General features: G+C 40.1%; 3 protein-coding genes and 1 long non-coding RNA gene across 13 annotated transcripts in view; 2 read left to right on the plus strand and 2 right to left on the minus strand.

The window, feature by feature from the left end:
- LOC136997100 (uncharacterized) overlaps positions 1-6,873 on the plus strand; it is a 53,277-nt gene extending 46,404 nt beyond the window's left edge. For 2 of the 3 annotated variants that reach the window (XR_010887932.1, XR_010887931.1), the window contains exons 3-4: positions 6,421-6,656; positions 6,728-6,873. This is a non-coding gene — a long non-coding RNA (uncharacterized lncRNA). Of the gene's footprint in view, positions 1-1,856; positions 2,135-6,420; positions 6,657-6,727 lie in introns of those variants that run through there. The other variant, XR_010887933.1, reaches the window with a different exon arrangement.
- Positions 380-13,500, minus strand: LOC105675236 (angiogenic factor with G patch and FHA domains 1). Of its 3 annotated transcripts, none has more exons than XM_012372231.2 (9): positions 13,096-13,497; positions 12,717-12,953; positions 12,451-12,609; positions 12,352-12,363; positions 12,080-12,242; positions 11,320-11,480; positions 10,808-11,250; positions 10,620-10,719; positions 380-884 (listed from the first exon to the last, which is right to left on the minus strand). In XM_012372231.2, the coding sequence occupies exons 1-9, from the start codon at positions 13,276-13,278 to the stop codon at positions 741-743; spliced, it is 1,602 nt and encodes a 533-aa protein (XP_012227654.1). In that variant the 5' UTR covers positions 13,279-13,497; the 3' UTR covers positions 380-740. The 3 variants fall into 3 exon arrangements, with proteins under 3 accessions (XP_012227654.1, XP_012227655.1, XP_067203473.1); XM_067347372.1 differs by lacking the exon at positions 380-884 and adding an exon at positions 9,038-9,339 and having other exon boundaries at positions 13,096-13,500; XM_012372232.2 differs by lacking the exon at positions 12,352-12,363.
- A 196-nt stretch (positions 13,501-13,696) lies between these two features.
- Positions 13,697-19,025, plus strand: Hira (histone cell cycle regulator-like protein). Its single transcript, XM_012372230.2, has 11 exons — positions 13,697-13,903; positions 13,985-14,047; positions 14,195-14,305; positions 14,391-14,986; positions 15,108-15,389; positions 15,469-15,731; positions 15,800-16,352; positions 16,489-16,678; positions 16,746-17,030; positions 17,095-17,189; positions 17,264-19,025. The coding sequence occupies exons 1-11, from the start codon at positions 13,867-13,869 to the stop codon at positions 17,384-17,386; spliced, it is 2,598 nt and encodes an 865-aa protein (XP_012227653.1). The 5' UTR covers positions 13,697-13,866; the 3' UTR covers positions 17,387-19,025.
- The window catches only part of Msp300 (Muscle-specific protein 300 kDa), a 96,199-nt gene continuing 93,550 nt past the window's right edge, over positions 17,500-20,148 (minus strand). For all 6 annotated transcript variants that reach the window (XM_067347366.1, XM_067347368.1, XM_012372228.2 and 3 more), the window contains 2 exons: positions 19,382-19,434; positions 17,500-19,155 (listed from right to left, as the gene is read on the minus strand). In XM_067347366.1, the coding sequence (XP_067203467.1) occupies positions 18,936-19,155; positions 19,382-19,434 (273 nt within the window). In that variant the 3' untranslated portion in view covers positions 17,500-18,935. The remainder of the gene's footprint in view (positions 19,156-19,381; positions 19,435-20,148) is intronic.

Consider the following 20,148-nt stretch of genomic DNA (forward strand, 5'->3'; position numbering starts at 1 on the left):
TTCTGATCATCATCTTTTTGTCATCTCCCCCCCGCGGCTAAAAACTGCCATTTTTATAAACTTAATAAAATCTATGCACGGCGAGAACAAAGAAACTAATTTAACGCCAAGCTATTTGTTCTATTCAATGATATAAAATTATTTTTTTTTTCGCAAGAAATAAAAGAACGACTAGAAATTAGTCATCGATATTTCCGAATATTCTCAGCGTAACGTAACGTTTTGATTCTTCTTTTTTTATGAAGACGTGTCTCGTCGTCGACTATCGAATATCCTTTTGTCTCCGTCTGTACCGACGTAATGGACTCAAAGCCGAAAAACTGCGTCTTTCAATAAATCTTTTCCTTAAGAGGTAGGGATAATCATCAGATTACCATCGTTTCAGCAAAAGGGATCACAATTGTCTTTATTTATAGAACGAATAAGTACGAGTAAATACATTAAATATTATTAAGAATATAAATCCCCAATAACAAATATCCCGATAAATCTCAATTTAATTTTTATCAATGATAAAAAAATAGATTTTCCATTATTTAATAAATATGTGCAGTGAAACATGGATTCACTGATTGTGAGTCATATTTAATTGTGACTGCATTTTGCTATAGGACTGTACAAATTATTTTCATTTTATTAATTTTTTAAAATATTAATATTAATTATTATACAGAAAGTTAATCAGATTTTTACAATTTGTGACTAGGCGGTTATACGTGACGAATAAATTATTTGTCGAGTCAATCCGCTATTTCTTTATAGCGCTTTTGAGTTTTTCGCCATACTGCCTGTTTCTTCTCCACTTTCGAATCCAGCTCGATACTAGGAAAATCCGCTTCGCTCGAACCAAGACCGCCTTTGCTGTGATTGCAGGCGATTGGTAACTGTAACAAAAATAGCGATTCTCCTGTTACTTAACATATTGTACAATTTTAAATCTTGTCAAGCTGAACAATTTTTATCGCGGAAAGGTGTGCTTTCCGAGAAAGAAGTTACATTTTTAGTTTTGCGCAACAGTTTCTCTCGCGGAAACACGGCGGAACGTCGTTCTTCGACTGTATTTGGGCCAAGTGCCATCTCCCATCCGGTATCTGCTAGCATCGTTACTTGACTTACTTAGCCAAGAAAAGAAGAGACAAAAATTGAAATACAGAGAAAGAACAGTGAGAGAAAAGAGTCGCTTCCTCCACGCTCTTATCGCGTCTCAGTCGCCAGACAGATTTTTGCCAGACGTATATTTCGCTTTAATATTTTCTATTTGCCTTTAATATTGCACACTTCTGGACGGAAATTAGCGTTACGCGGTCTCGACATGTACATGACAGTTTCGAGTTTCTCGCCGCTCTTTGACGCAACGTTAAGGGACTTGCGGGTTCTCTTTTAACGAATCGCGTGTACGGGAACGCGAAGAATTCATATTGACGACAACTGTGTGACGAGCGTAGAGCACGTAAAACGACCGGTCGTTACTCGATTGACGAGCTTACGAGATGTCGAGGAGCGAAAAGGCTCAACTCGAGTTTCGCTTTCTCACTTGATGATAGCGATGATGCATCCGTCTGGATTGTCTAGACCACTTATATATTATATCTCGCTCGCCGGGGCTTCGTTTTCTCTTTTTCTCATTTACGGCCAACATCGGCCAGACGGAGGAATCCATTTGTAGGAAGACGGCTGCGTTCATTAGTGTCGGTTTCGCTGACGCCGCACGACTTCAGCTTTAATTGCTTCCGATGAGCCGGTCATTCATTGACAAGTATTTACAAACAATTTATTGACTTAATCCAATCTTGTAAAGGCGATATGTCGACAGGCCATCGACCGTGGCGAAGTCTAAAGTTATTACTTAACTGAATTACTCGCCGGATCAACGATTCGCCCCGAAAGGGAGGATATTCGGATTATTTATCGCGCTCGAGTCATAGCTATTTCGAGACCATCAATCGGGATAATTATCAGTCGTACGCAGGGAGAGGGCCGACGATATTAGGGAGGTCTGCATGGCGGAGTAAACTATGGCAAAAAGACGAGCGGTGTGAAATATTCATTAAACAGCGTCCCGCCGGATCGCCGTCGCACCACCATCGGATCACTGAATTATTTTGTCCTGTTCCAGCAGCACGACCCAGATTTCGTAAGTTTAACAGAAGTGGGAAGCTCAAATTAGTCGTAATAGCTGGCGAAACGTCAATATTAACCGTTTCATTGTTTATATACGTCGAAGATCGAGACGGAGATAAAAATTATTCAACGTTCTCCACTTTTTTCCCCCCGAAAATTTATTGGGATTATCGGAAAAATACGTGAATCGTGACGCTTTGTGAGGGGGGCAAAGAAAATTGTGTATTTACGTTATTCTCTCGAGGGCTTGTTTTATCGAATAGAAATTCACTCAAAGGGATTTCACGCTCTGCGTGGCGTGTGGAGCCGAAAGGTTGCAGCTTGCCGAATTGAATGGTGCAGATGTTACGTGAACGCTATTGCATAAATTGACAGTCTCGTCTGGCGCGCGGGCAAAAGGTGGGAGGGTAGAAAATAGGCAAATAGGCCACACCGGCTGATTGAGCGACACGGCCAAGCATCGAGCCGAGCGGAGGCAATGCACCGTGATTACCGATTAGATGGTGCAGACATGTCGCGACGTCTGCCGTACGTCCCTGCCCTTCCCGCGCTTCTCTCGCTTAATTCGTCGTTCAACCCCAGACGCGTTTAATGCGTATGCGTACGCCGATTCGTCGATGCATCGTATGTGCGCGAGCGCGCGCGCGTGTGTGTGTGAGCGCGTGAACGGCGTAGGGCGCGAAAGCACGAAACTCCATCGGCAATGGCCGCCGCCGGGCAAGGGGCACGCACATCGCGACGCGTCGCCATCGGGTGCAATGCGCCAATTAGGCCGGTGAAAAAAATGTAAACGACGCGGGGAATACGATACGCCCCGTCAGAGTTATCGGTATTCGGCGAAGCCGTTTTATTTTCGCGCGCGACGGAATGTATTATACATGCCGCGCGATTAACCCAGGCCGGCGTCGGCGGTGGAAAACTTTCGATACGTTCGGACAGAGAAAGAGGCAGCGAAAGAGAAAGAGAGAGAGAGAGAGAGAGAGAGAGAGAGAGAGAGAAAGAGGAAGGAAATTCCTGGGTCGAGAACCCAGACACCACCGCGGGCGTGGTGGTCGATCGCGCGCGAACAAAACGGTGCCGACGTACAATAACATATTAGGAATTCGCGGGTTCTCTGACGGTGGTAGGGTGCCAGACGGTCTGTGCCAGTTTGAAAGTTTGTCCCGGTTTACCCGTCTGGCATACCGGGAAGCGACGTGGACGCACGTGCGCCGCACCTTGACAGCTTGAATATGGGCTCCAACGCGGAGACAGCATATTGGGTTCGAAACTTTGCTCGTTTACAACGCTGCCAGTGTGTCTGCCACCGCCGCCGTCTGCCGCCTCTTCCTCCACCTCCGCTATCTCCGAATACACGTCGACTGCACCGCGCCGCGACTCTCAAATATAAACGTCCCCCGAAGCTCTTCCTCCTCCTTTAATACTTCCCCCTCCCCCCCCCCTCCTTGCGCATTCGTCGTGATCGAAATATTCCCGAAACATCCGGAGAGAGTAACGCGATTCCGCCGAGAAAATCCTATTTCGAATCGTCTCGCGAGCGAATTTCAGACATGTCAATGGCTTCTCGCAGCAAAGACTAGACTTGTTCAATCGGTAGATTTAATCCGAAGAGTTGTCGTCGCATAGATGGATCTCTTAAGAATATTGTCGTGATTTGTGCCGAAATTGTACGAAATAAAATAACGAAAAATAAGAAAATCTGGGGGTTACTTGACTCCAACTGTTGCAACCGGCTACATCGGAATCGCCAATCTTACGTTTGTCAAATTGCAAATGTTTGCACGGAATTGATGTAAGCTAAAATAAAGGCGCACGGTTGAGCATCAATCTTTAGCAATTGCACCAACTTATTGGTAGGCACATGATTCGCCAACGATTGCTCGTTTAGACAGGCAATTTTCGTTTTCTCCGTCGAAAATGGATTAAAATGGAATTTATATTAGAAGCCTCTGCTCGTTCACCGCATAATGTTAATACGATAAACGTATTGTTTGGACAATAGCCCGGAATAATTCGGAAGTAACTAGCGCACGGGCAAAATATAGCGCAGGACCGACAGCGGCCATACGCTCAGCACGTAGATGTGGACGCAGACGAGGTACACGACAGAGGTTTATGCATACCGATCATGCATACACAGGCGTCACACATCCTAATCGCGCGCGAGCGCACCTCCCGCGATAATCCTGTGATGGATGTCCCTAGGTGGTCGGTAAGCCCTACCGGCCAGACCGTTCGGTATATCGGTGTGTTTACCCAGACGGAAGCCGTCTGGCGGCGATAGGGCAACCGACGACGTCTCCCGTGCGGTATGCACGGTTCATACGTCGGCTCTACTTAAACCATTAAAAAGGTGCACGTGTGTATGAAAACGGCAAATCAGCAGCACTTGATCGTAAAAAGCAAACGAATCGTCGCCCAGCAGTTTGTCAATTCAATAACATTAAATGCCCAACGTTATTATTCTATTTACCGCGTATCTCGAGCCCTCTTGCGTTCGAAATTAAATACTGACGCGATGAATCAAGACGATCAAGAGAAATGGATAAAAAAGCGGATGCAGAATACGCGATTCAATTTAAAACACAAGGAATGTGTAAGAAAGCATAAATCGTGCATCGTGCACACATTTCTCTCCGTCGCGTCGCGTTGCACCGCCGCGTCTGTTTCGATGGCGCGCTCCAGCGTCACACGGCTTGTTGTTAATCGAGACGTATCGCGCGCACCGGCGTCGCGCCGTAATTAATAAATCTCTTATTGTACATATTTGTATGTCGATACCGGACGATTATTCGGCCACCGTGTGCCGTGCGGTCGTATACACACGCATCTCGTCTAGACCAATCGACCGCTCTGACCGGATTGTATATTCCTAGCTAACTAACGTTACGGACAACCGACATACAAACAAACGGTATACGTGTATGCGCACGGGCAATGTCGACTGTTAAGCCGACGCTACGGTTATACGTGCACACGTGTATACGGATCTCCTGTGTGCACAGAATTATGCACTCGCGTCCGTTTCCTCCTGGCTGTGCTATGGTTAATTTCGCTCCGTCCCCGCGTGTCCCTCCCCGGAGAGTCGTGCCGTTAGATCTCGCGTTGCATGCAGAAAATGATCCTTACTCTCCCACATCTTCAATGCCGGAGATCCATACGTGCTTGAAATTTCTGATATCTTCAAAGGCCATCTCACGAGCGTCTCTCCGTGCGATATCGCGCGACCTCCGAAAATTCAGGTGCAGCAACGTAAGGGAGATTTTTTTCCTTTCAAATCCCTCGTGTGAAGGAGTAACATTGAATCGTTGCAAATATCTTAAAAGTTTGTGAATTATACCGCTTGCTTCGAATTTTCGTCGACTGTGTGCAGAAATTTATCAAAGTGCTGTCGAAAAAAAAAAAAAAAACAAGATCGCAGTCGTCCAGTAATCTAATTTATCCATTGTAACTATTAAGTTCGATACATTTGCATTCCAGAATCATGTGTAACGATATCCGCGAAGTTTCTGACGCTTGACGATTTGACGGGGTTGTTCGCTCTACTGTATTCTTGCCAATTTTTCCCTCTGCTCGCATTCCGATCATTTCATTTACTCTTCCAGCTGTAGTATATACATTAAAAAAGAATGCATTAATATCTGCGATAGTCAACGAATATATATCTAAGCAGCGGCGATGTTTGTGTGGATTTATCTGTGACTCTGTAGTTTCCCACCTGTTGCCTCCTGCAACTGTCTCTTCCGAACGCGCCGCCAAAAGTCCTCTCTTCCCTCTTTCTTTCTTCTTCCAATTTTTCCTCTTTTCTCTTTTCATCCAGTTTTGCCTTATTATCTTATTCTTTTGTTCCATTAACGTATCATCGAATTCACGCATTATCACTTATTCCTTCAATTCTTCCTCAGCGCTCTTTGATTCTCATACACGGAATAATATATACGAATATACATTTGCATTTTTTGCTCTCTGGAGTGAGGAATTTAACGGTGATATTTGAGATCGAATTGCTATTGATAGAAATTATTGGAAAGATACTGGCATTTAATTAATCAAGAATTTTCGAAGCTTAAATGATTTATAAATAAATCGATTTAGGGCAGATAAAATAATGATTATTCGGGTAAATCTTACGAAATTGATACCATTTACTGAAACAGAATACGTAGAATTATTTCGATAGATTGTGTGCAAAAATAGCGTTAGGATAACATTGAAAATCCGTTCGCTCTTGCGGTTGGCGCGGATCGCAAGCATTCTCGCGATGAGCATTTACGACCTCTGCCTTTTTCTTTTTCTTAGCGCTGTTTTCGTTGTCGCCAAAATAAAAGGGCGCAGCGAATAAATAGACGACAGGAGGCAAATAAGAAGATAGAAGGAAAGATGAATGGCAACAACAAGTTATCGTAGAGTAATCGAAGGCACGGGAATCAACATCTGCGATTTGCTTTTATACGTGCCTTGTTTTCACGAGTAATATATTCAAAACATTCTCTCTTCCACTTGGATTAAATCCTGATAGCAGACCGCGAAGAACAGTAAATATAGACATAAATATCTACATTGTGAGATTCTTTGACGATAAAATCGCGGCTTTATTTTATTTCAGATGGCTCCTAATAGAAACATAATTCAAGATGAAAATTTATAGAGATCCTATAGCTTTCCGCGCTCACAAAGCATATAAAATGGACACGCTTCCACAAAGCATAAAATGGACGGAAATGATTCACGATGCGCGGATAACGACGAAGAGTGCGGTAAAATAGAAATAAAAATATATTCTTGCTTACAAAAATTAATCAATTTTCTTCGACGGTCGTTTGTTAGAGCTTTGAACGAGTGCGCCGGACGACGCGGACTTGTCGAAACAATCGGGGGGGGGGGGGGGGGGATAGAACAAGCCTGATCCTTAGCGTTTTCTTGCAGTCTCTACCTTTCTGTATTACGTAATATCGAAACGACCTTGCGTTCCATCGTAATGCCCGCGGCGGAGCTGCTTATGCACATCTCGCGGTCAGCTTCCGCTGCGCAAATCCTTCTTTTCTTCTTATTTTTCTTATCGCTATTTTTCGTCCGAAGAAAAAGGTACGGCGAATAAATAGACGGCGCGGCACTAAGAAAATAAGCGGAGAAATAAGAGGTGCGCGCGTGTGCGTGTGCGTGTGAATGGCAACAACAAGTTTTCGCGAACAAATCCGCGGAGCGAGAGCGGCGAGAGAGAGGGAGAGCGAATTGTACACTCGTGTACGTTCCACCGTTGTTTTTGCACTCGCGCGCGCAAGAGCAGTGCTTTCAAAACATCTCTCTCCGTTCCAATTAATGCCGAGATATCGCCTACAAACAAGCATATAACTAAGGACCGTTCCCGCAAACAGTGATACAAGTTTAATGTTAAGGTAGATTAATTAACCGATTCTATCTTGCTCGATAGCCGACTTGTCGCGCAGCGAATTGTTTTGCAAAATATATCTTCCCTTTCGACAAACAGCCTCCACATTCCTCCATTAATCAGCGTTCGTTTCATAGATGTATTTGCATGCGGCCCCGATTTATGCTCCGCGGTGAAAAATCCGAAGATGCCGCTTCCGCGCGGATTCGTTTTATGGAAGCACGAGGAGGTCCTTATTACCCCCCCCCCAGCCGCGGGGGGAGACGATTGATAGGATTGAAATTATTTATCGTGTCATTAATCAGACGAGAAGTTTTTCCCGCCGTCGATTGTAAACCGCGAACAGATGCAATATGGAGATGAATGTAAATCGTAAAAGGGACCGCGCTGCGCGCCGGTGTGTTGCACACGCGCCCGCGCTCTTATCCGTGAAATGGCTCCACGGCAGTCGATATTCAGGGACGTCTATAAAATGAAATCGTTGCAGTTTCCGGATGCAGCTCGCGATTACATTGCGACTCGCGCATTCGCTACAAGTGTTGATTGCGGTCTATGCGTAAAATTCCGAGATCGTGCAGCCGCCGCACTCAATAAAGTAGACAAGAGTAGATAAGAGATGTTGGCTTTCGCGATCATCGCCCATTTTGACGCACAGCCGAGCGCTTTCGTATTAAGATAGCCGCTGATTTTTCTGATCAATCTGCGCGCTTGGTGCAATTTTTGTCATCGACGAACGGCGCAATCGTCGCGGTAACGTTCGGCACAATGTAGCGCGAATGAATACATTTATCCGCGCGCGTGTCGCGCGCGGTGGAGAATCGTAATTTGCTATCTATATAATACACTAGCGCCCGATATAAAGCACTTAGGTAAATGAATCCGCCGAGATTTTACACGTCGAGATATAGCGCGGCTTCGCGTACGTAGGCCGCGTTAAGCCCACCTCCACGCTTTTATGCCTACCGCATTCCCGCGGTTTACTGGCAATCGCCATTCGCGAACTTTACAATGTCTGTTTTACGGGCTCTCAACGCGCATCGTCTCCCAACGAGTGTTTTCCTTCCGTTTCTTGCGCCCGTGGGTCCCTCCTCCTCTGTCTCTGTTGTTTACGATATAGGTCACATCTCCGCGAAGCGTATTCGAGAAACGGTGCGCGGGTATTACGCGCGACTGCAACTGCGTGAGCGTCGCGCGTAAAGACGACGCGTAAAAAAACGAATCCGATGTAAAAGCGGAATGACTGTCTACGACAGCGACAGTGAACGAAATACGCCGGATAAGATCGACGTACGAGGGTGAATCAAAACTTTTTCCCGGCGAGGTTTTTTTGCAGGATTAGATCTTTCAGTTCGGAACGATAGTAAGATTAAAGCCCTGAAAATAAGAAGAATGTAGGATCTAGTTCTTATTTTCTTGCAATCGTAAAACATCGGGGAAGATGAGAAAAGTCGAACATTTTATAAACAAGGTGGAGATTCGAATCATATGCTATTTGATACTAAAAGAAAGAGGGAAAATATAACAATCTTGCCGGTATATAATTTAAATTTTACTAGTTCTTTATACAATAAAACGAAAGAAAACTTGACGTCATTAATATTTCTAGTTTTCGAGCGTGCGGCGCCTGACGCAAACTTTGTTTGAAATTTATTTTAGGATCGATATTCATGTCTTTTGTTCGCTCCATCGCATTCAATTGTATTAAAAAAAAGTTGGACCAAGACGGTCGTGAACCAACGACCGTCTGCAAGAACGTCTAATGTATAAAATATCACATTGTCTGAAAGTGTGATGTTTTATGAGCAAAAACCCACCGAAAGACATTACGTCTGAAAAAAATCAATAAAAAAAAATCAATAAAACGAGATATTTCGTGCAGCAGGCAAAATAATGAAGTATAAAATGATGTAACAATGAAAACAATATGTAACAAAATTGCTAGATACGAAATAATCGACAAATAAAACTGCATTTTTTGACAATTAATTTTTGATAATTGATAATTAAATTTTCAAAATATAGAGGTTCAAGTGCGCTATTATTCGGCATTTTTATTCGAATTGTTTCATATTATTCATTTGCAAGAAAATCAGAAAAGTCCGTGAAGGATGTTGCGCAGAAAATACGGCCGTCGCTTAACAGTGACTGTATTTTACGAGCAAAAAGCGCGAGCGGCTCTAGCGGAAGCAACGGTTAGAGCGGCGGACAAATTTGACAAAAAAGACGGACGGGGAGGAGACCGCTGGGACAACAGGACGAGCAAATGGGTGGTGAGGCGACAGTGGACAAGAGTATAGACGAGAGAAAATAACAGTCCCCTTATCCCACCCTTTAATCCTTTTACGCGCACAAGCACCACCGCCGACTGTATTCCGGCGTATGCAATGGGGCATACGATGCGTCTAGACAAAATAATGATTTGGATTTCAATACATTTGCATTCATTACCCCGGGGCACCTCTCCCCCGGTCACGGCCCGCGATCCGCGCTCTTCTTTTGCCATTCCGCGTTTCGCAGAGTTACGCTCGTTATCATACGAATGCTCTGCTCGTACCGACGGCGCTCGTTTCGTCGCCGTCGAAATGCGACACGGACGGGCGGGCAACCAGGACCAGATCGGTACGATGCGGTGCGGCCGAAGGTAGGGTTGGGGGGGAAGGGGAGATCACGGATTTCCCGCGACCGCCCCGGCTAATGAGTCGAGTGTGTATCCGCTTCTTCTCTTTATTTTTTCCTCTTCAAGCGCACGTGTGCGCTGCACAGTCTAGTCTGGATTGTGCTAAATTAGACGTACTTGGTACACAATTTAAAGCTCGAGTCGCAGAGTAACGGCCGAGTCTTATTTATCGCCGTTTTCATTTGTCCTTTCTTTATGACAAATTAATATGTAATATATATATGTAAGCGAACTATCTACCATTTTTTTATATGATCATTTTTTTATATGATCATCTTTTGAGAAATTCTGCGATAAGTTTCGAGTCAACTTTCTCGTAATAAAATTTTGATTATCTAGCAAAGAGAACTCGGAGAATGCGAAAAAAAACATTAAAATTTTGCACGTTACTGCGACAATTAAAAAAAAAATAATGGCAAGAAAAAGACTTACAGGTTCTGTTCTTCCGTCTCCGTCCTTGCCCAAGGAACGACCTTCCGACCAACCCATTTTGGAAAGTAATTTGAATCCTTTATTATCTTTCGTGATCGATCTGCAATTAAATAAATATTTTTATTAGAATTTTATATTTTATACATAACGCGTGCGTTTTTGTTTCACTTAAATGCTACAATACTTACGTGTGAATAGAACTCTGCTGTGTCTTAGCATGGTGATGCAAGGAACCTACATGTTGTCTTCTAGCTTGCGCTCTATCTTGATAACCGGAAGCTAGTTGACTACCGGACAAAACATTATTCTTTTCAATTCCAAATTTATATTTCAAACGGCGTAACTCCTCCTTGTAGAGTTCTTTTTTTGAAACTTTATTTTCGTCAAGGTTGATATTTTGTTGAATAAGACCTGGCTCGCAATGGCCGCATGTTTCATTCCCATTATGAATATGACACAGCAGTTTTGTCTCGCCGATTTTTATAACCGAGCCATGTGTTATCTCATGAGGCTCGGATTCCTGCTTAGCTACTGATAATCTTTTGCCATTCAAGAACGTACCATTTCTCGAACCAGAATCTATCATTTGATATTGTTTCTTAGTTTCGTCGTATGAAAAGCGTGCGTGATGCTGTAAACACATACAATTATGATATATTAATGTCATGATAATAACATATCAACAATATTTTAGTCATACCTTGCTAATATTTATATCCGGTATCAATACCGAATGATCTCCTTCGCGGCCTAACGAACCACCCGTATATGTTACAAGAAAAAGAGAACCCGTTTTTAATTTCGCTAAATTTGTTTCCTTAACAATAATCCGTATACATGGTGGATAACTTTTCGCCAAATCTAAAATTAAAATATTTCAATTATAATAACATATTAATATGTTATTAATTTTAAGTTATCTTAAAATCTTATTTGAGTCTGAGATCCACATACATTTACTGATAAACATTGGCAATCTCTTATCAATTAAACTGTGCATCAAAATGTAGTTTTTTTTATATGAATTATTCATTAAAGAAATTTCATAGAACCAATTTTATTTTCACAAGAATATAATTTAACATTCTTGTTTTCACAATTAATGTTTTTCGCAAAATTTTGAATGAATCAATTTAGAATCGATAAAGTCAGCAGCGAGAAACTTTATCGAGATTTCTGTGATAAACTATACCCTTATAAAAACAATGTAAAATGCAATTGTATTAACCACTTTTAAATTATGATATATCACAGTTATATCATTTTTATATCAATTTTAAAATTAATATCAATAAAATAATGTTATAATTAAATATAATAAAAAATTGTTAAAGTTTATATTATTAACTTTTAAACATTTACTTACTTATTATTTACTTTATAACAAGAAATGGTAACATAATATCATAACCTAAAAAATAAAATTAAAAGAAAAAGAAATAAATATATAAACAATCAACCTTGTTCCTCTTCGTGGTCACTTTCGCTATTAATTGATATATCAGGGGTAATTTCATCAGAAATGCCATCATCTTTCTCGCTCTCTGAACATTCACCTTCCTCAGGTTCTACATCTTTGGAGTTTTCTTCTTCGTTTACAAATTTTCGTTTTTTTACGTCATCCTACAAGAGAGACATGTATGCATATTAAAAGCCTAGGACAATTACCTAAAACTTGTTGTCTGTATCTTGAAATTGTTATATTTGAAAGACCCTTTATTAATTCATTTACTTCATCTGAAACCTGCAATTGAAAGTATTATATCAAATATAATACATCTTTGCAAAAGTAAATGTTAAAATATATAGCAGCAATTTTGTGAATTGCAACCTTGTGTGTTTTCCCAGTTTTCTGTTCTTCTTTCTTTTGAGAGATGGAAAGGTTAGAAGCGCCATTCGCACAGATTTGACTGTGGAATTTGTATGTATTGCTAGTCTCGTCATAGTAGTAATATGTTCCAGTATTTCCATCGTAATATAGACCTTGTCGCTAAAATAACATTACTTCTATAAGTTGGTGTTGATTTTTTTATTTCATAAGAAAAAAAATAGCATTTGATATATAAAGTTTTAATGTTTATTAAGTATAATACGTACCGTGTCATAATAATATCCAGTGTTATAATCATAATACATTCCTGATGTCTGCTCGTAAACAAAACCAGTCTGTAATAAAACTGATTCTGCTACTTGCTTCACTTGGTCTACTATACTAGATGATTTAACATTGTCACTAATATCCCAATTTTGTGATAATGATTTGTCAGGATCACAGGAATCCGTTTGAGTTCCATAATCTACATATGTCTTTGCAGGTTGTAAGTTTTGTTGTCTCTAAAAAATAATACATTGCAATTTATAATAGAGGAATATTAAAAGAGCAATTGAGTTGTATTGATAAGTATATATATGACAAATGTGTGTGGAGTTCATATTATAAAATCCACAAAAAATATTAGTTTAATCAAAAATATACCTGTTCGTTGAGTTTGTTTCGTAGTTTGTTGATTTTCTTTCGCTGTCTTTTAACAAGATCCTGCAGTTTATGTATAAATTTTAATATGTGAGGATAATTACATAATTCTTCTGTAAAATTTTCTTCAAAGTCTGAGATTATTTCTCCTTCCTCACTTTCACTATGCATTTCACACTGGTTCATATTTTATTTACTAAACACACAATATCTCCACATACATTAAAAACAATCACATTTTTCTCTTATTATAGAAAATTACATAGTGTTAAAAAAAGAACAAATTTGAACAAGTTACATTGATGTACACATGCTATGACCTTAGTTATTCTGTTGTATTCGCAAAAAGAGCACTCAACATGCCTTCAATGCAATCCAATACTGTCAATTGACGTGTGCAGCCATGTTATATGCTTTCAAAAAGAAAAGAAGGTCTCTGCTAAAAGAAGTTTAATTATCCGTTGAGCAAATTTCTTATCATCGTTAAATAAAGTAGGAATCTTCATTAAATAGGTTCGAATCTTCACTAGTTAAAGATGTATCTTGTTGGCATGTGATGTGCTAACGCAATGTGAATCGGTATGAATCTTCCATTATTCTAAGTGCAGTATCGGCGACATGTTTTGTGTATACTGAGTGAGGTTATATGTCGTGCGAATTTTTAAATTCTGCCGGGGGCATGTTTTTTATGGAGATTACAGATCAAAGATGTAATCAGATCTAAGGATCGTTGATTAAATTGTGATAATTACATAGTCTCATACAACGAAAAGAATGAAACTGGTCAAACCGAATTGGGTTACTCATGATGGTTTGTATTATTTATTGCCTTTGTATGATATCATGAATTGTGATTCTTACGATTTATATTAATCTTTTTTTCTCTCACTAGGGTACCCAATATTTTCCATAGATATACATCCGAATGGGAAAAGATTTGCCACTGGTGGTCAAGGTATATTTATTTTTATAATATTAATTATATTTTGGTTTAAAGTAAAAATGTAATGTGTAAAGTGAAAATAATATTAATGGTTATAAAATGAAGATAATACTTACTAATAATACTAATTTTATTCTTGTTATTATATTTTGATTCTAGGTGGTGATTCTGGAAGGGTTGTTATTTGGAACATGGAGCCAGTAGTTGATGAGACTGCTGAGTTGGATTCTAATGTACCAAAAATGCTTTGCCAATTAGACAACCATCTTGGTAAAAGTTTACTTAATTTTGAATTACTTTATTATAAACTAATGTATGGAGCATATAGAATATATATTTTATTTTTTTTATATAGCGTGTGTAAATTGTGTAAGATGGAGCAATAGTGGATTATTAGCATCTGGTGGTGTAGACAAGCTCATTATGATTTGGAGATTATCCGGATCAGGAGGAAGTTCTATTTTTGGTGGCAAATCCAGTGTGGAAACCTGGAGATGCATTGCAACATTGCGCTCACACGAAGCTGATGTACTTGATCTCGCATGGGCTCCACATAACCCATGGTTGGCTTCTGCTTCCGTAGATAACAGTGTTATCGTATGGGATGCTTCAAAATTTCCTGCTGTGGTTGCTGTTCTAAAGGGCCACACAGGTTTTGTGAAAGGGATTACCTGGGATCCTGTGGGAAAATACTTAGCATCTCAATCTGATGATAAAACATTAAGGGTATGGCGCACTACAGATTGGACAGAAGCAGCATTAATATCTGAACCTTTTGACGAATGCGGTGGGACCACTCATGTCTTGAGACTCTCCTGGAGTCCAGATGGTCAGTATTTAGTATCTGCTCATGCCATGAATGGAGGAGGACCTACAGCGCAAATAATAGAAAGAGATGGCTGGACGCAGGATAAAGATTTTGTTGGACATAGAAAAGCAGTAACTTGTGTTGTACGTACTGATAATATTTTGTTTTTAGAAATGAGATTTTTATTGGAATTTAAGTGTTAAATTTGCATATAATTTTTTACGAGTATTTGTACAAGTATACATATAATTTTTTCTTCTGTAGAAATTTAATGGCAACATTCTGCAAAAGAAGCAGCCAGGTTCTTCTAAGCCACAACAGTATTGCTGTGTTGCTATAGGATCACGAGATCGTTCGTTATCTGTATGGTTGACATCATTGAAAAGACCCTTAGTCGTAATACATGAATTATTTACACACTCTGTGCTGGATGCTAGTTGGTCACCATGTGGCCTTCGTCTTGCTGCCTGTTCCTGGGATGGAACAGCTGTATTTGTTGAATTCACCCAACAGGAGTTAGGCCAACCTCTTGATCCTGCTGAACAAGTAATTATACATGTAATTGCAGCTTTCAACACTTTTATATACTTTACGTAATTCGTGATTTTTTTTCTTGCGTCTATAGAGTAGCCTCCATGAACGATTGTATGGCAAACCATTAGCAAATCAAGGAGGTTGTATGGTGATGGAAGCACCAGAACTGCTCAATTTAAAACCACCAGCACCAAATCTAACTCCTCAGGTTCCATCTGCTCCAAGTATTCCACCGGTCATTAATACTGCGACCACTCCAGTTAAAGGACCTATCAATAAGCAAATTGAAACAAGGACTTCAGATGGTAAAAGAAGAATTACACCTATGTTTATTCCACCGCCGGCAGATACAACGTAAGTTGCAAATTTATCGATTTTGAATTTGACATCTGATCTCGCAATACTTATGTCAATTTTTTTAGGGACACAAATATCAGCGGTAGTTTAGGCACACCAACTTTCACGAGTAAAGTTCAAACGAAAAGTTCGATTGTGATAGAGAAGCGCAACGACGTTGTCGCACCCAATGTGTCGTCATCCGTCAAGTCTGCCATTATCGATACTCCGGGATCCTCTCTGACATTAAAGCGCAAGGAACAAACGACGCCGAAAGTACAGCATTCTTTATTACATAAAAAGCCTAAGTTCGTGACCGACAGGAACGGAGGTCAAGTATTACTGCCTCCGCTGAAACCGTCCAGTTCCTTGTCCCAGCAAGCGGGCCATTACGCCGTGACGGTCACCAACAGCCAGGGCTTCGCCCATTTACAAGTATTCAGAGGCACGGACTCTGAGCCGACGTGGGATCTTTATTTAGGATATAGCGCTGTAGCGTTGGCAGCATCGCCGGCTGTGATAGCTTTGGGTCTGGAGGACGGAAGTCTTCACACGTTTCATCCGGCGAAAGGATGTCGGCCAGCACCACCATTAGCGCCACCGGCACCGTTAGCAAAATTACACGCTGTTGGAAATGCGGTAATTTTCCATTTTCTATCGCTTATACAATTGATATCGGATTTTTCAAAGAAAGCTTTTAATTCTTTTTACGAAAAGTATATAGAACTTATTCTGCATTCTTGTGTTAAGTCGCAAAATGAAAATAATGTGATAGGTGATGGTGATATCAAGCTGCGGAGCAGTTCGTGTATGGGAAATAGGCAATACGTGCAGGATGATCGTTTCAACGTCAGCCGCTCACTTGGCAGCGCCTGGGACGTCTCTTTTATCATGTACTTTGTACAACGGGATGCCTCATATAGCGTTTACGAATGCACGAGCATATGTATATCATAAAGACATGGGTATGGCATACTTGTTACCTTTTTTTTTTCATTTATATACGATAATGATTATGAAATATTTTTTCAGGAACGTGGCTATTAATTGGAGACAGCCAAGATCCTATATGGCGATGGTCATCATTTAATGTGCTGAGCAGTTCTGGAAATAGAACTCCTAGAGGACCTTTATCATCACTGCAGGAAGGATTACTTAGAACTGCCGGGAATACTTTGCCAAATCCGCGGTTACCACATAGCGCAGCAAGCGTGATTTCCTACTTAGAGCAACAATTGCTCGCGTCTAAAGCTCTTGGAAGCGCACAGGAATACGTTCACTGGCTCATGGCCTTAGTATCATTCTTGTTGACACAAGGTGCGCAAGCTGCATCATGTCTTTTTGTATTTATTTTGAATAATGTTTGCAATATGTCTTTTAGACGGTTTGGAGAAACGTTTGAGGCTAATCTTAGACGATCTTCTGGGCCCAAGTCACACGTCAGCTTCCAAAAGTTTGTGGGACCCCGTTATTTTGGTAATATCTTTTATACATTGTTAATTTTTGATTGTATAATTGATTCATGTTTTTCATATCAAATGTGTGTATAGGGAATAAGGAAGCATAAACTACTGGGCGATGTATTGGCCGTAGTCGGCGGCCATCTTCGTTGGCAAAGATTATATCTCGAGTATTCGGAGCAATTAACGACACTGAAGAATCAAATTAATTAATGACGAATCATGACAGTGTAAATTTTTTACTTTAACAGTTCACGTAAACTCGTTTTTTGTTTCAGACAGTATCTTGTATATTTTCACAGATATCACGAAATAATATTGTACAGTTTTGATAACATTTGCAATTTAATAATTCATATAATTGTATTATAAAGAATAAATAATTTTCAGAACAGTAGCTTTTATCATGAAAAAATTATGCGATTTTGTAATACAGATTTGTTGCAATAGATGGCTTTAGGAAAGTGACGTGAACACGAGAATAATGATCGTGTATGCTCTACAGATAAATTTATAATATATTATACTGATAAATATACACAACCTTTCAAGCTCTTTCTTTATAAAAATACATTAACAAGCACAATGTGCAACAAGCAGGAAACTCATAACGTTGAAAGCGTAATTGGTGAGCATCAAAAATTATTTGATCTTCACAGCATGGATTTGTGCACTAGTTCTGTGCGTTGTTGATATTATTCTTGTTATTATATTTACACAAATAGATCACACGTTCGTAACTTCTCTTAACTTTATTGATGGAATATTAATACGCAACAGCAAAACGATTGCAACAGATCGATGTTTCTTTTTATGTCGTTTATTTTCACAGAAGTCGTTTTACGCCTTGACTTAGCACCATTAACTACCGCAATATTACATTAAGTTGATAGAATGAGAGACAGAGAGAGAGAGAGAGAGAGAGAGCCGGACATTCGACTCTCCAAAACTGATTCAACGTGATGTTTCGATATAAACACAATGTATAAAAAATAAAGTTAGGCGAGTTATTTCTTATGTCGATCCTCTATCACGAATGTTGCATATGATAGGAATGCGTTAGTACAAGATTTAACGCATACACGTGTCTTTCTACATATCAGAGGCGTCATTCGAATTTTTTCTTCCATCTTTTTGTCGTGTACTCCGCGTGACATCAGGTTTCGCGTCCGGAGGCGAAAATAAATTCTTTATACAACAGAAAGTGATGAACGCAAAGCGTGACATTATGCGGAGTAGCGTCTCAGTCGCTTACATCGTGAGATTTAGGTATAAGATCGGTATATGACTCGAATATGCTTCGAAGGTGGATCAGCCGATTTTCTGTACAACGAATACTTCGTCGAGATAATCATTTACTATGATTACTGAGATACACTCGGCCGTGCATACTTCGCGCTGGTGGAGTAGGATCGATATACAATACAATATGTTTACAATAAATTAAGAATGCGTTTTCATCGGTTACATATTCTCAGTCACCGCTTGGTCCATTACATCATTTTTGAAGAAGGTACAAATTCGTCGTGTGTAAAATTACTACGTAATATAAAGGTTCCTGCGATGCGCGCACTGCGGCCGCAGTCGACGGAAAACATCAACGAGGCGAGCTTTTAGGGCAGTACGAATTTTCCGTCTCCTGGCTGTGAAGGTAATGATATTCGATCGTTACGCTTCGTATTCGCCTCGCCTCGTTGGTGCTCCGCGCGAAGGATTAATTTCAAATTCGTGGTATGATGATACGGGGATATCGCTCTCACTGTTACACCGGTGGCGGCCCGTTCGGATAAAAGGCTATCGGCGTGAAGCTCTTGGCGAGATTGTTAGACAGCATACAACTGTAATCTTCTTCTGTAGACGGTACCAGCGACGCGACGCCAAGTAGCAGTAACATCAGTGCTTGGATCGGGAGAGAAACTCGCAGGACTCTTCCCAGGAAGCGATATCCACGCACCAGCACCGTTCGGTCCCTTTCGTCACCACTGAAACAGATGGCCGGTGATAGGAAATTAAATGGGGTTTCTTGCTGAAGAGAGTCATATTATTTTATCATAAGCGATAGAGCTTTATTAGAATCCGGATGCATACGCCGCTTTGCAGTACTGATATAATTGTTATTTAAAATGTCCTGATACATAAAAAGTTTTACTACAATACTAATCGAACAGTTATTGTTGCAATAGAAAAGGGAAAAAGGAGACAACATACTTTGTGCCGGTGGCGTGAGGCTGAGCAGTCCCAGAGGCAGCTTCGTCGAGCAGCTACAGTTCAACAAAACAGAAAATACAAACAATAAGATACTGTGCAAGTGATTGCTACGGATAATTTACGCGCGGAAACGCACCCAATGAATGCAATTTGCGATATATTTCATTTCCGGTCATTGGACAGCGTTTCTCGCTTTTAAAAGTTATTTCGTGTGATTTTACTAAGTTGTGCGATAATCTACGCTATACACTTATATAGAAACAAAAAAAAGTAAAGATTTCCATCAAGTGAAATATATATATAAAGGTGACAATTATAAAAACTATAAAATTCAAATATACGATCTCTACCGCATCAACATTTAAAGCAAATCTTTTAGCCAAAATTCAAATATAAAATTTCTAATCAAAATGTCAAGATATTAATATTTTTAAAAATGAGAGGCAAAGTTAATAAATAATAATGATTATAATTCAAGTATTTAGAAAAAAGTGAAAAAAGTACGCCTTTATCTATTTAAAAAATATTTTGTAAAAAAATCTGTCATTAACTTTTGACCTTGACGCGATAACTGTAAATTATTCTTTCTGTCTAATATTGTTACATATAATATTTTTTATGTAAATACTAAATATTAACCGTTTTGTACGGATATTTGTACGAATCTATACGTGCGCATGCGCTGCCACATTCGGTTCAGTTTGCGCCGCAATGAGTCCAAGTTAAGACTAAAGTGAAATTGTTTCGCATTTTTTCGCGTTTTATAT

Source organism: Linepithema humile, chromosome 1 (assembly GCF_040581485.1).
Source record: "Linepithema humile isolate Giens D197 chromosome 1, Lhum_UNIL_v1.0, whole genome shotgun sequence".
In the NCBI taxonomy this organism is placed as follows: Eukaryota; Metazoa; Arthropoda; class Insecta; order Hymenoptera; family Formicidae; genus Linepithema; species Linepithema humile.

Bases quoted from the DNA above. Each gene is read 5' to 3' on its own strand.
- LOC105675236 (XM_012372231.2), bottom strand. From the start codon at position 13,278: ATGAACCAGTGTGAAATGCATAGTGAAAGTGAGGAAGGAGAAATAATC. The intron at 12,954-13,095 runs GTATATTTTTGA...ATTATTTTTTAG, and splicing joins GAAACAAACTCAACGAACAG to AGACAACAAAACTTACAACC. The intron at 885-10,619 runs GTAAGTCTTTTT...TTTTTGTTACAG, and splicing joins GAGACGGAAGAACAGAACCT to TTACCAATCGCCTGCAATCA.
- Hira (XM_012372230.2), top strand. From the start codon at position 13,867: ATGAAACTGGTCAAACCGAATTGGGTTACTCATGATG. The intron at 16,353-16,488 runs GTAATTTTCCAT...ATAATGTGATAG, and splicing joins TACACGCTGTTGGAAATGCG to GTGATGGTGATATCAAGCTG. The intron at 17,190-17,263 runs GTAATATCTTTT...ATGTGTGTATAG, and splicing joins TGTGGGACCCCGTTATTTTG to GGAATAAGGAAGCATAAACT.